Source organism: Copidosoma floridanum, unplaced genomic scaffold, assembly GCF_036245765.1.
Source record: "Copidosoma floridanum isolate Cflo_tuat_1 unplaced genomic scaffold, Cflo_Japanese_pri ptg000030l, whole genome shotgun sequence".
NCBI classification, from domain to species: Eukaryota; Metazoa; Arthropoda; class Insecta; order Hymenoptera; family Encyrtidae; genus Copidosoma; species Copidosoma floridanum.
This window is the reverse complement of record NW_028321907.1, coordinates 34131225-34146701: the sequence shown is the minus strand read 5'-3', so window position 1 is coordinate 34146701 and position 15477 is coordinate 34131225. Positions and strand designations below refer to the sequence as shown.

Sequence of the window (15477 nt, the reverse complement as noted above, 5' to 3'; positions counted from 1 at the left end):
AAATATTATCAGCTATGTGATGCGGCAGCTTCTGCAGTGACCCTAAATGAAACAGCAATTATTGAAGTAGAAGGGGCAAACCAATTATCAACACAAAACGTCCAAGCGCTGAACAAGAATGTAAAATTAACCATAAAGGTGAAAACCCCTACAAAAGATAATGAAGAGGAACCTGGTCCAATACTACGACGTGTAAGAGCAAATCGTACTGGGACTAAAATGAACATCCTTATTAGAAAAACGTTTTGACACAAACTATATTATTAAATTTTTTGAACCCAAGTATGCAATAGAGAATATTTATTTTTTGACTAAGAGACAAACACGAAAAGATGTTATTTCCGTTCATATGACATATGGATCCGCTAAGTGGGTGGAAGACATGCGCCAAATAGTAGTAAATTGTATATATGTAGTATAACTCAGCAGCCAAAAAGTGGGAGCACTAAAAAGGTGGAGACAGAAAATACGGCCAATGAAAATAATTTTCCTGAAAATCATGACTCACTCAGATTGAAATTGGTATCTAAGGTGCCGGGCCATCATGAAACTGAATGAGTACACCCAGTTGTTAATGACTTTTGGCCCCTGAAGTCATTTGAACTACCACTCATTTAATGTCGTGCGCGATGATGGAATACAACTACATCTAAGCTTCACTACATACTGTAACGAAGAATGAACAAAAAGAGCCTTCGAAGGACTTGAAATGTATGGGACGAGATACTCCCACAAGGAAAATTTAATATATAAAAGTGACTTAGAAGTGCACAGTCTTTTGTGCAAAATGCAAATAAATTTGAAAAAGACTTGCTTATTTTGCCAGAAAAATATCAGCCTAGTATAATGCGACTGGCACTCCAAGCTTTTCCTTGAGACGGGCGTTTCAGTAAGTCCTGATGCCCTTAATAGATTGATAATCAATAACAAAAATCGAGGAGTAGGGAGACAAAAAATTATTTAACTAACCACAAGTTAAATTATCCTTTCCTTTCGCACAGTTCCAAATAAATAAATGTTATGATTCTGTAAACTAGTTACTACCTACTTTAATACATTACTATATGCTTTTTATCCTAAGTAATACTTACAAAAAAAAAAGAAAAAAATCTCAATTATTGTAATATAGCTATTTTTTAAATACTCATTAATTTTAACTTATAAAATAAAAGTAATTTAAAGAAAAAGAAAACTTTTTTTAAAGCGTTCAATTTACGCACTACTTCTTACATTAAACTCAGATTACTTTACCATGTACATTCGTTAAAGACGGCGACAGTTTTAAGAAGGGGAAGCTGTTCAGTCACAATTTATGCAAACACATTTCTTAAATTCTATTTTATGTTATATTAACTCCCTCAGTAACAAAATCTTAAGACTTTTAAAAGAGTTAAACCTAACAAAAGTCGTCACCTAACAAAGCTCACTGTATACTTCGTGGCTCTCGGAAGTTTCAAATGATAACCAAAGCGAGCCACGAAGCCTAAGCATATGAAGTCAGCAAATACCAGCCCCATAGCATGTAATACGAAGAAGTTTTAACTTAAGCTTCGCGCAAGGTGCATTTCTTTACACAGTGTTTTAGTTAAAAGCTTGCCACCGCTCATCGAGTATGATTCTTAACTATTCGTTCAATATTTCAATCTAACTTGTTATAATTGCTTGATAAATTCATAGTTATTATGATAATTTATTGTGAAACTAAATAAAAAAAGAAGCATACCAGATCGTGCAAAATATTTTATTAGTTGAAATTCAACAAAATTAATAATGTGAAAAGAAACAGCGCTGAAAAATCAAATAAAATCAAAAAAGAAGAAAAGGTATGCAGACATTTATATTTTATAAAGCCTAATACTCTCTCTTTTTGTTTTTCCTTTCCCCAATGTACGAACAAACAAATAGTTGGACTATCTGCTATCTCACAGCCTGTGAAGGAGTGTGAGACTGTAGTTCATAATCTTCGGTTTTAAACCAAAGGCAAAGTTAAATGATATTAATTATCATTTAACACTTAATAGAAACAGATCACACAAGATTACTACAAAAAAGTCTCTTCAAACACGATCAGTCTGAATGATTTTGTTCGTGGTTATGAAGTCCTAAGTCTTTGCAATAGGTAATGGACACAACTTTTCTGCTAGGTGCATAATTGTGGATGATGCAATATCCATCTTAGCTACTAGAGCTACGCCATCCTTTTCCCTTGCGATTTCGACACTTTTTTCAAGTGACTTGTTTGAGAGTATGACATTGTTGTTGATGATAAACAGTGACCTTTTTTGCCTCTCTTAAAATTTACTACAGGAATAGCGTCAGTCTAGTGCTTACAATAATATCCAAAGCTTGCCAAAATATCCTCTTTTCAGTTTATATTTTAAATTGACAATTACCAGAAAACAACAAACACTTTTCTCGTTTTTTTCATAGTATCTCTTCTAATGTGCATGTTTTGATATGTATACCAATCTAATTTTTTATAGAAGAATAAATTATGTATGAAATGAGACCCGTTGCTACGTATCTTAAGTGCTATAGTTAACCTGCGCAAATCACGTTAAAAATTGAAGAAGCGTGTAATTTTACATTCAATATCTCAACAAAAAGAATTAGAAGTTTGGTTTTCTTACAAAATATTGCTTTTATAAATATATGTATGAGTGCACCAAATTTCAAAACAGTTGCTTTTCGTTTCTGAGAGTTATTAACGATCAAAATTTTTTTCAAAGCTTAATTGCATAATGCATAGAATTTTATCTGATCACGTTATTTTTATCCTACTGGTCTTAAAAATTAAAAAAACTATTTAAATATAACGTTCCACTGTAATTAAAAAAAAAAATTTTTGACTGATTTTATAACTATTTCTTTAACAATCATGGTTTCTTACACATGAATAAGACTATACAACTTTGTTAAAAAAAAGAACAGATGATTTTTGTTTACATAACTTTATAGCTGGTATTTTTTTACGAATTAAAAAATCCACTACCATGCATATAAACCGAAATAATTTTTCTTTATTTTTAATTCCTGACAAGGTAGTATACGTCATACAGAGGCCAAATTTCAGAGGATTTGAGTTTAATACTTGAACTTTTAAGAAAAAAATATGTTGCCTTTTACTGTGTATATTAGTATAAAATAATAATTCTTGAAATTGACCACACGGGAGGAGAGAATGCCAATAGATGGGCGCGTTTGTGGCAGGGGGAGAGAAAAGCAGCTCCGGAAAAACTAAGCTTGAGCGTTTTAAACCAGACGCACTTTTAAAATAGGCAGTATCTCAGCTTTCATGAAACCAAAAAACTTTCTTTTTCACTTTTTTTGAGGTTACTTGATGAAAAAATAATAATAATTACAGTGTTTCATATAAATATACAAACAATCAAATAAAAAGCTTATGCACTTTTTGATCATGCCCCTGAGATGTTCGTACGTAGATAGGTCTTGCATAATCTATGGCAGTAGTCAAATACGGCCTAACATATATCACTCTGTAAGTCGATAGATTAACTATTAGAGGTTGTGCAGGGCCAGCAAAATATTGAGCACACCAAACACACTGTTTAATTATCTCATGGACAAGCGATCGTGAAAGAATAATCCAAAATTTAGAAGCTAAAAAGTTTTAAGCTTGCAACGAGCCTCCAAGGAGTTTCTGATAGTGATCATGCATAATTAGCAAAGCGGGTACTGGAAAAGCTCTCTCTTACAGAACTGAGTACTTTTCACAATAAAAAAGTAATAGAGTATTATCTATGCCCCTAACCTAAATAGTCTTTTCTCGGCAATTGTTCCATTCCATGTGCAATCGTAAGAGAAGCAAAATGAGCTGTGTTGAATTCAGATTGGTTCAGCCGTTTTTTTTGCAGATCGAAAAAAAATACAATTTTGAGCCATTTTTTCAAAAGTCAATAACACGCATTCTATACAATATTTAGAGCTAAAATTTTTACCCAAAACGTATATCATAGCCCTTGTCATACAAACAAAATCAGCTCAATGAGTTCTAAACTTTTCGAGAACCGCGGCAAAGACAGAAAAAAGGTCCTCTTGAAAAATGGCCATTAAAAAGTTGTTCGCCAACATAGGTACATTTTCAAAAGTATTTCGCTTCATCTATATTAATTTACAACTACCTAAAATGTCATTCATTTCTACCAATTTCAAGTATCTGTAAAATTAATTGCAAGAAAAGCACTTTTTATTTTGAATGCACTAGAGGAAAACATATATGTGGTAAGTGGGCGAGGCCTTTAACGGCGGCTGGTTCAGCGGCCGATTCCACTGACCAGAGAGCAAAAAGCCGATTTTTGCAATCAATTTTTAAGATACATCTAATTAGTGAAAATAAATGGCATTTTGGTAGTTGTACAGTAAATTCAGACGAAGCAAAATACGTTTGAAAAATGTATCTATATTGGCTAACAACTTTTTTGTGGCCTTTTTTTGAGAGGACCTGTTTTCTGGTTTTGCCACGGTTCGCAAAAAGTTAAGAACCGATTGAGCTAAAATTTTCTGTGTATAATAAGACCTATGATATCTATCTTGTGTTAAAATTTTAGCTCCAAATATTGTATCGAATGCGAGGTATTGAATTTCGAAAAAATGGCTAAAAATGGTAGTTTTTTGCTATTTGCCAAAAAACGGCTAAACCGATCTGAATTCAACATGGATCATTTTGTTCGTCTGGAAATCGCACATTTTTTCATGTTTAATCCTTTGGTTTTCTTCTAGATGTGAAAAACGTGTTTTAGCCATTTTTGCCATTTTTTGGGGGGTTGTTGCCGACATTTCTACTTAATTAATTCTATTTGAATTTGTTAAACTGTACTGAAACTACTACCCTATTTTTTTTTTGAGCAAATCAGAATTTTCTGTGCTAAAAAACTAATTCTATCAAACTATAAACCACGTCTACTCTCTGATGCTCGACTCCAGTGTTATCGACCGAGTTGGTTGAAACTCAGAGCTCTCTTAAAAATAGCAATATCTTGGAAACGGATGACTAACTTCCGCATTGTAAAAAAAATTGATACTTTGGTAAGTTGTACAGTAAGTATAAAAGAATATGATCCTACAAAAAAATTTAACCAATTTTATGAATAACTTTTTTTTCAGGCCGTTTTGCCGAAGTACAAAATTTTTTTGTTACAAGTTTAATTACAGACAGCCGTGAAAAAAATTATTTTTAAATGAAAATATTTTTTTTTACGTAAACTGAAGTAACATCGAAATTTAAGCACAAATGTGTAATTTGTACGAGTAACTTGATTGTTGTTAGGCACATTTTTTTTACAAGCTTTTGAAGTCCGCTTTTATATTTTTCTGCTTTTTGTGCACAAAATTGTTTAAAAGTAGTTGTACACTAGAGATTATTTAAAAAAAATAATTTTTAAGCACAATTATGGTATTACACAAAAGTGCATGAATAAAGTTCTTTTTTTCACGTGTGCAAGAATAATACGTTACGAGAAGCACAAGATATTTTCGTGAATTAGCTAATGAAATGATACTTTAAGAACATCTATTCACTTACTCCATACATAGGAGAGAAATTAAAATTTTAAACACTGATACTTTTGAAAAATTAGAAAATATACACTGAGACGACTAAGCATCGATTCGAGACGATCGGGTGGTCAGTAAGTTAAAGCTTGCTTAGAAATTTTGATAATAAATCATTTAAGTAGAAGCTCTCATAAAAAATTACACAAGTTTCATGACCGCACTTTAAGGTAAAGTCACTACTGAAAGTTATTTGTTTTAAAACCATCGTTTCCTATGAAAAGTTGAGCTGACAGCAGGCATTGCGTTAAGAGCATTCTTGTCTACTCCTGCATTAAGTTCATGAGTTATATATTCCTTTATTATGTTTAAGGGTAGATAGGTTTTAATCTTTGTTCTGCACATCAGACACTCGTCGTTGCTCAAATTCTAAATGCAAAGGATACAAACCCGATGATGACAAGGCCTCAACTTTTGTACCCACTTCGCTTTGTAACACATTACGCATACTGAAAATAATATGGTGTGTTTTTTGTTAAAAATTTTGACACTTATAGCTCAATAATGTTAAGGTAGCTTCTGCGATGTTAGAACCTTCTCATCTCAAGGTAAATTTTTATGTTGCTACTATTATACACTTCAGCAAAAAAGTCTTTCTCAACTTGTTATTTTAAACAAAACTAATGCAAATAATTGTAACAATTAACAATCTCTAACTAAAAAATCAAAAAGCATTTTGCAACCATAACCAGTAGTTAAAATACATATTTTGTCTTATTCTTCTGAAAGTACATATTTTTTGTAATTACAAAAATTTTTTTGCCAATAGCAGTGGTGTATCAAAGCGTACTTTCTTTAATAATAATTCCGTAATAATACTATTTTAGTGCAGTTTTTGAACCACTAGTTTTAGTATATTCATAACATAGCAAAGACTTTCTTCCTGATTATGTTAAATGATTTTTCTTGTAGTATCTTGCTTTATGTTGGTTCTCACAGGTGATAGCATAATTAATTTGTAAATACTTAGTTTTTTATATATAATACATTGCATACATGTTAATCCAGTGCAAGAACATGTCTTTTAGAGTAGCTGTTGCTCGATTCTATATTATCACATGATGGTTAGGTGGTAGGTAAGCTTACATGTCAGCAGTAAGGACATTGTACATTGGCATGATCATTTACAAAAACTTAAGTAGTTTGTATAGTTAAAAATAACGAAACTATGTTACAAAAATAAATAATTATTTCCTTTCAATAATATGGATTTGCACTCAACTAGCCTGGGACCAAAGTACGAAAAAATCGCTTACACTTGCTGTCTATCGACGAAAACCCACAATTTACCCCTTTCTAACTTCAATATAACATATTCTTCTGAGCACCGGTACATTATTTTATTATCAGAGTATTTAACTAAAATGTTATTTTGATACTATCCTTCAAAGGAGCTTTCAATATTTCATTAAATTTTTATTTAAACGTTTCTCAACTTTCTCGAGAATTATTAAATGTCGGGATGAATACTTTCTGCGTGATAACGTCTTTAATGATATTTTAACACTTTTAAGTTCATAGTAGCTTCTTAATTGTATAAAAACATGGAATGAAACTATTCAGTAGTTATTATCAATACCTTATCTATGAACCCTAGTAGAAGGTCTTATTAGTGTTATTTTTGTTGACAAGTTATCAATACTAATAAAAAATAAGTGTTCCATACACATACCGTCGTCATATCCAAGTCTTATATTAGGGCGAACAATAAAAATATTGTAAATTATTTTAAAAATAGGATCTGCTTCCAAATATGCAACTAGATCAAAATATTAAGCCATGGCTTGTTTGCACAATAAGAATAATTATTTCGTTTAGAAAAAAGGTACTTAGTTTGACAAGTTCAGCATAACAGAATTATTATTTGTTGAGAACAGACAATGGCCAGCCTCTCTTGAACGAGTGTTGGCTTTTTTAAACATTTTATACTAACATTTTAACATTTTATACTAATACATCAAGCATTATTTCTATTAATTTTGGATAAAATGCATCATTCCTCTTATACTTACTCTTTGTTGATATAAAAAATGAAAATGACTAACTTGTATCGCTTTCGGCTTTTAGAGTTTTAAAACTCGATCTCATTTAAAGTTGTCTTATCGTGATTCTATTTTCCTGTTTTGATAGTGGGAATGAGGTAGTCACTGAGGGACATGTCTGTGTAAATGAAACTCTCGTGTAGGTAGTATCACACTGATCCAGGCGTATCTTGCAATGAAAGTACGTACTGTTAGTAAATACGGGTACCTAGTGACTATAAGTATCCTTACAATGGAAACCCAACTGCACAGGCTACTGCTCCCAAAAACTGGAAAAAAGATATAAAGACACAGTCGAGGAAATTACCAAAGAAATTTTGTTAATAATTACCTGAAATAAGAAAGAATAATGTCAGTGGCTTGAATCTGGGTAAAACTCAAAATAATAAAGAGATGCAACTGTTATAAAGTTAAAGACAAGGAAAGAAACACGTCCTGGTTGGGCATCAGGCCTACAAGTACGATGAATTGGATCTACGTAGGCTTCCTACCCAGCCTTACTGGTAGTAGTATTTATGAGTAGTAGTAGTTACAGGCGTTGGTGGCCCTGCATACGACTTACTGAAAATTCCATCAGTTTAGATGATAGGTTACTGATTCCCACATTGGAGATTGGCTGTTTGTCGCTATCAGCAGGAACCAATCCATGACCATTGGAAGATGTTCAGGCCAACAACTTCTCCATGTAAAGATTTTCCCGCAGATCCTAGACGTAATTGGGATAAAACTCCTCCAGCCCTAATAAAATCGTAAGGAAAGTAATTCCAGTATCATGAACTCAATTTTTCCTTCGTGGACAATTGAAGAATAGAATCTCTGAAAACTTTTGATGACAGTCAAAGCAACTCCACCTCCAATCCATTATTTTTATAAAAGTTTACGATATTATACGATGGTATAATGAATTAACCTCAATCAGATTCTCTTTCAGTAATAAGGAGTAATAGCCTATACAACTTGGTATTTATAGGTAGGATGGATGTAGTTTGTAGCTGCTCGTGGTGACTACCTACGTAGTACAGTTACACTAAATGTTCTGGTATACTTGAGCTTACATATCAGCAGCAGCTTTGTCCATGCAAAAAAAACTTTTTTTTTAATTCTTTCAACTGCGAAACACAAAACAAATTGAAATACTGTTTTTTAAAGAAACTTGTTTGAGTATTTTAATGTCTATAATTTTTTTCTAATTATCTTATTCTCATACCGACTTTTACTCTTTGAAATATATCTATAGAAGCATGAATCCGTGCTCACTTTAACCTCTTTATATCGTTGTTATTTAAAAAAGATACCTGTTAAGAAATGTATCCTGTTTTAGATTTCCACATTATAACACACTACAAGGCTTAAAGGGTGATGACTAATATGTTCATTATTTTATTACTTCTAATTACCTTCACAAAACGCTTGCTTACGATCAATGTAAGCAATATTGGGGTACAACAGTTTCTAGACGTACTCGCAGCTATGCGCTTCTTCACCTGCTTTTTTTACGTTGATACCTTGCTTGTAATAGTTGAAATTATTTGATTCTTCGAGTTCAACATCAACGATCACCGCAAAATGAGGCATTTATTGATCTACAATATTTGATTGGAGATAATTAAAAATTGAGAAACGTTTGACTTACAATGAATAATAAAAATACAACATCTAGTGGTAGTCTCATTGTTAAAAACATTTACAATATTTCGAAATTTGTAGTGTACCAAAAATTTTTTTTATCTACACACACCAAAAAATACAGAATTGAGCTTAAAAGGGCTTTTCTCACGTGTCTTGCACGTTCAGGCAACCACACATAAGAACATAAGAGAGAGCCATCGACTTATTTTATTGCAAAATCATGCATAGCTCGAAAATTTGAACAACCAATTTTTTGAAATAAAATAAAAGTACAAGCCAGTGACATTAACTTATTTAAAAAAACATATTGAGTGATATTCATACGATTTTAGGAAATTATACCATCGTTATTATCAATTTCATGTCATACCTCAATCGAACTATTTTTCACATTATTTTACAAAAAAAAAAAAAGTTATAAATACTTTTTTCATGTGTACTTCACGTCTTCGTAACAACAGAAAAAAACGATTAATTTTCAACGTTAATTACGAAATATTTCGCTTGCACTATTACGCATAGCCAGAAATCTTTAACTTACAATTATTTGTAAGAGAAAATAGTTACATGCTTACGATATAAGAATATTTCATTGTATTGATGAAAAAACAAATTACTGTTCGGCAATTATATGTTTGTAAAAAATGATGTAACCATTTTATTAGTATTGTAATATCGTGAGACCAAACTTTTTCTTATAATGTGAGTATAATCGTTGAAAGGTGAACTTATACGGCCTTTTTTTATGCATTTTGCACGTTTATACAACCATACGTAAAAGTGGATCATCTTCCATTTATATTGCGGAGTAGTTGACTTGCAAAATCCCGTATATCTTGAAAACTCAAACTAACAAGTTTCTGCCATTAAAAAAGAGAACAAGCTTACTTTTCTTATAAAATGTTAACGTTAAAGGCAAATGTTGTAAGCTAGCAATGAGTACCATGGTTAACTAAGGTGATGCTACTTTCTACACAACCCCACAGCGTAACACTATTTTTATATACTTTCCGAAATTCTGCGCGATAGTAATTGTTAAGTAACATGTCAGCTAAATTAAAACAGCTTACATGCCTACAAGTTTTCTCATGTATGAGAAAATAATGCTTTGTTAAAAATTTTTTAGGACTACTCTAAAAAATGTGTTAGGAAAAAATTTATGCTGACACTGAAAAAAAGATTGTATTTATGGACTACCCATAAGGGTTCCAATGTTTTTGCACTTTTTGATGCGTACAAAAACATTGCAGTCACAATCAATTGCAAGAAACTTCAGCGGGCAGAAAAATTATTTGTACGTTACAAGCATTCATTACCAGACAGATTTCTCACTTGGACAAAAACATACTACTCAAAGTGAGAATTTTTTGAGCAGTAGTATGCTGCATTGTTACTGATGTCCAGATTTTTTAATATTGTAGCTTGTTCTAATGACATGTGAAGGATAAGCAGTCATTTGTTTAAGCAAATTGTAACATTAATTTTCTAATGTTACACTTTACAAATGATTCTTAGAGTTTTAGATAAGTTTTTTGAAATATAAATATAGTTCTGCTATGTGGGACGATAATTAAAATGATTTTTAAAATAATCAGTCTTCGAAAGTTTATGACAGAATTTTAATTAAATTAATTTTTATACGTTCGTGCAGCTCTATATAAACAAGCAAAGCTAACTAAATTTTTAATTTTTGTAGAAACCATGATAATCTAATACTTCAACAGCACCTAAAAATATTATATCAATTTGAACATTCTGTAAAAAATTCAGTATATGTATAAAAATAATTCGAAACTCATTGACATGAACTTTTTTAGTGATATGTATACGAATACTTATACTTTGTTGTAAAAATATCGGCATATCGTATGTAAATTGAAAAAATTATCAAAGTAATGAAGTTTCTTGAGTCTTAATATAAATTTTTTGAATTGCAAAGTATCTTTATACAAATGAATCCCATACCTTATCATATACGCGGAAAACATTGAAGGAAAAAATAAACATTACATTTATGCTGCATGGGAAATTTTGAAGAGAATTTGAGTAGCTCTAACATGGCCTGTCAGAATCTTATGATGTTCTTGAAAAATTTTGAATTAGTATAATTTTGCTCATTTTTAATTATATTTTAAAGAAATCCTCGGATTTAATAATTTACGTAGGAAAATATTAATGAATAATAACACACCAGTAAAAAAAAAATTTTCATGATGTTGTGACAAAATACATAATAATACTTCTTAACAATTACAGTTACATCTAAATTTGATGTTACGTCATGGTAAATAAATGTGTTCAGATTTTTTGTTTATTGAAATTTGATTTTATTCATATGATTTGGAAAAATAAGTACCTTGTATCACTTATTGTTAACATGAACAAAGACAAATATGAATATATATATTTTGTCAACAACGTCTTGAAAAAATTAGTTTCTTACATCTATTTTGTCCTCCTCTCATGGTTTTTTTCTGTTTTGGCTGTGGGACCGCCACTAGAACAAAAATTCAACAAAATTTGAGAAAAAACTATCACATACAATTATTTCACCAAATTAAGTCTCGTAATGTCATAAAAAAATGTTTAAAAAATACAGTTGCATTAGAAGTAGGTTGCAAAGAGTAGTTAAACGTCGTCAAAGTTCAAAGAAGAAAAAAAAGTTGATCAAAGTGTATTTCTTCGACCCAACCACTTGTTCAAACGATTGTTCTGTCATTATTCTCACGTAAAAGTCACTTACCAGGTTGAATATTGATGCGTTCCTCATTATCTTCAATCATCATAGCTTGATCCACACGTAAATTGATTCCACCAGGGTTGCGCAGCTGAGGATCAGATACATTAACAATCATAGCTTGATCATCTTGTAAGTTGATTGCCAGATGAGGATCAGGTACGTCAACATCTTTTACAGGATCACCTTCCTCTTAAGCACCATGTACCTTGTACCTTGTACTGCTACTACGGGATTTATGTTAATATTTGAAACTTGCTGCATGTCTTCTCGAGCTTGCAGTGCTACCGTATACGAAAAATTCATTTTCCAAGATACCATCGTACTCGTTTTCAGATACATTAACTTCTATAGCATTATTATCATCATTGTTTTCCATATCTATTTTGGCATTTATCAATGATTTTCGTTTTTGTTTCTGAAAACGGGACACTAAACAGGTTGACAAAAATATTAATAATAAACGTTACTAAAATAATAGTGATATAATATTTTGATGAAAATAGCAATTATAGTCATAAAACTATAATTTTACACCAAAATTTGACCTTAATAATCAAGTGAGTGCAAGTAACAATTGTCTTTAGCTAACTGTTTTTAAATAATAATTATTACTTTGAACTCTACTAAGATAATTATTTTAAAAGACTTATACACATAAGCTTTGTAATTAGACCAGTAATAATAAGAGACTTGATTTCTTTTTCTCGCATTACAATGCAATCGCTAGATCGTACTTTTTGAAAATAGTATAATAGTCGAAAAGACAACAAAAAAGGTTTTAACGAGTGTTAAGCTCAGTACAGAAGTAAACTCGATAGACTCAATCATAATTTGGGATACAGTGGCCGTAACGTCCTCTATGCCGACCTTCACACCATACATTCTGTATTTTCTATAGAAATGTGAAAACTAATAAAAGTAAACGTAATGAAACATAATAATTCTGACAAATAAGACGGAATTAACTAATTGTTCATAACTATTTTCATAAAAAATATTGATCATTTTTAATGCAAGTTAAGAGAATTGACTTCTCAGAACTCAACCAAATCCACACCTTTGAAATCTACTGGATTAACAACTCACTTCTAGTAAGCAATGTTGTTATTACCTAATAGTGTACAAACGGCCTTTACAACCATATTATGAGTTGACATTTATTATTGTAATCATTTTGTGAACTAACACCTGGCAAATAAATATCACCGTTGAGCTGCAATACATGTAGCTGACAAAATCAGCTTCATGCAAAGAAAGAAACATCTTTAAAAAATTATCGATTTTGGAGAATATTTCTTGCTGCCAAACGAAATGTGAATCTAAGTCATTGAAGTTGGTAGTAAAACTAAACGTCTTTTTAACCAATATCAACATCATCTTTTTAACATGACAAAGCTCGTCATTTACATTCGAACACATTTTTCTTATTTTACTACACATACATAACAGAAACACTTTAACGTATTTCACTTTAAAATGTAAGATCAATTGATCCGGAACAATATGTATTAAGTACTCCACAATGTCGTTACTGCGAAAAAAACTGAGTCCACACCTATCGTTAAAAACTATTTCACGACTAATGAAAACTATAAATAGGCTTTTAACAAGCGGTTCTTAATACCGAAATGGTATTTCGAGATAAAAGTTTGAAAGGACGTTTTGGTGAAGGAGAATCGTGGCAAGTTGGTTCAAATAAAACTAAAAGTATTACAATAGTTCAAATCAGCACCAGTGGTCTGACAAGGATTGAGTATTTACGTTTCGATTGCAACAATACCAAAAATGAGCATAACGATCTGAACAACGATTAACGCAACATCTGTAATTTTAGCAACATGAAGTGATCCAAAATTCATACACTACATAAATCTGAAGGCCAAAACCCTTATAAAAAACACATAGGTAAATAAACTGTGTCCTTCTCTAGTTTTAGTATGGGTATTAAAATTGTTATTTTAACAAATAAGCCTGTTGATAAGTTTGATGCATACACATATGCTACTAAGAGTTTGTCAAAGTCACTTTCTCTTATTTACCAGCAGCTGTAAATTGTATACCCGTACATATACAGTACAATGCTGCTGCTGGCTGACGAGCAGCTTGCTAACCTGACATATGTACTAAATATATTCGATACACTTCCATTCGCAATTCAGCAGAAGCATGCATTCATGCACACGTATGCATGCCACAATTATGCAGCTACTGCAGATATAGCTTTCTATTAGCCCCCTGTCTCGGCTTCGCCCGAGACTTTTGGGATCGTCGAGGTATGGAGGCGAGAGGACGCAAATGAGCGACTGTACGCGACACCTTAGGTATAAGCGGTAAATTAGACTTTATTGAAGCTTTACATTAAGGTTGCAAAGACGTGCTTGAACGTTGAGCGCTAGGGCTAGAGTGCTGAATAGAGCACAAGTCAACTCGCGGGACTAGCTGCTGCTTCCGACGGTGGGCGCGTGAGGGCGCTGATGAGAGTCCGGGCGCCACAGCTACCCCCCTTCTAGGCTCATTCATCCCAGACAAATGAAAGGAGACCTTTTTGAGAGGTCCTTTGTGCTGAGCAGGGTTAGCTGGGTTGTTCTGCGGAGGAGGGTGCTGCTGGGTTTGTTGAGACCGCTTTAGTTGCTTGGAGGGCGAAGTGTCCGGGCTGATCGAGGGCGTGGAGCCAGCCGGAGGGAGCTAAGGCCCCTGTGGGGAGTCTGTAAGCAGCTCGTCCGTGTGGGCTGGCTTGAAGTCGTCGGTGGAGATGGTCACCTGCCTGCCTCCTACGTCGATGATGTAGGTACGGTCGTCTCGTCGGGAGATGACTCGGTGGGGGCCTGAGTATGGAGAATCCAGAGGGCGGCGTATTGTGCCCACGCGCCTGAACACGTACTCACATGTCCTAAGCTCTTTATAAAAAAAGGGCTTGACGTCAGCTGAGTGCCTGGAGGTGGGCACAGCCTTGATGGCTTTTGTTAGTTCCCGAAGACACTCGACGAAAGAGACAGGATGTGCTGCGGGGTTGCTGGTCGTGACGAAAAATTCGCCGGGCACGCGCAGTGTGGTGCCATAAAGCATATCTGCCGAAGATGCCTGTAGATCCTCTTTGAAGGCCGTTCTCAAGCCTAGGAGGACTAGCGGCAGTGCTGAGGGCCAGGGTGTTTGAGGCCAACACATCAGCGCGGCCTTGAGTGCCCTGTGGAAGCGTTCCATCAGGCCGTTTCCTTGGAGGTGGTACGGCGTAGTGCGTATGCGATGCATGCCCAGGTAGTTGTAGAGAGCTGTAAAGAAAGCCGACTCAAATTGAGCGCCCTGGTCCGTAGTAATGGTTAGGGGGGTGCCGTAGTGGGCGACTCAGCCCTCCAAGAAGGCCTTGGCTACTGTCGAGGCTTGCTGATCCGGAACGGAGATGGCTGTCGGCCACCTTGTGAAGCGGTCAATGATGGTAAGGCAGTACTGTGCACCTTGTGCCATGGGCAACTTCACGAGGTCAAGGTGTACGTGGTC

The 15477-nt window shown here is 33.5% G+C and overlaps 1 protein-coding gene across 1 annotated transcript; it reads right to left on the bottom strand.

Annotated features, from left to right (window-relative positions):
* Window positions 1-14667: 14667 nt before the first annotated feature.
* On the bottom strand, window positions 14668-15231 carry LOC149373605 (uncharacterized). Its single transcript, XM_089596927.1, has one exon. It carries the CDS (start codon window positions 15229-15231, stop codon window positions 14668-14670), a length of 564 nt encoding a protein of 187 aa, XP_089453053.1.
* Between the last annotated feature and the right edge of the window lie 246 nt (window positions 15232-15477).

What these genes read in the sequence shown, in the direction of transcription:
- LOC149373605 (XM_089596927.1), bottom strand. Translation starts at nt 15,231, where the DNA reads ATGCATCGCATACGCACTACGCCGTACCACCTCCAAGGAAACGGCCTG.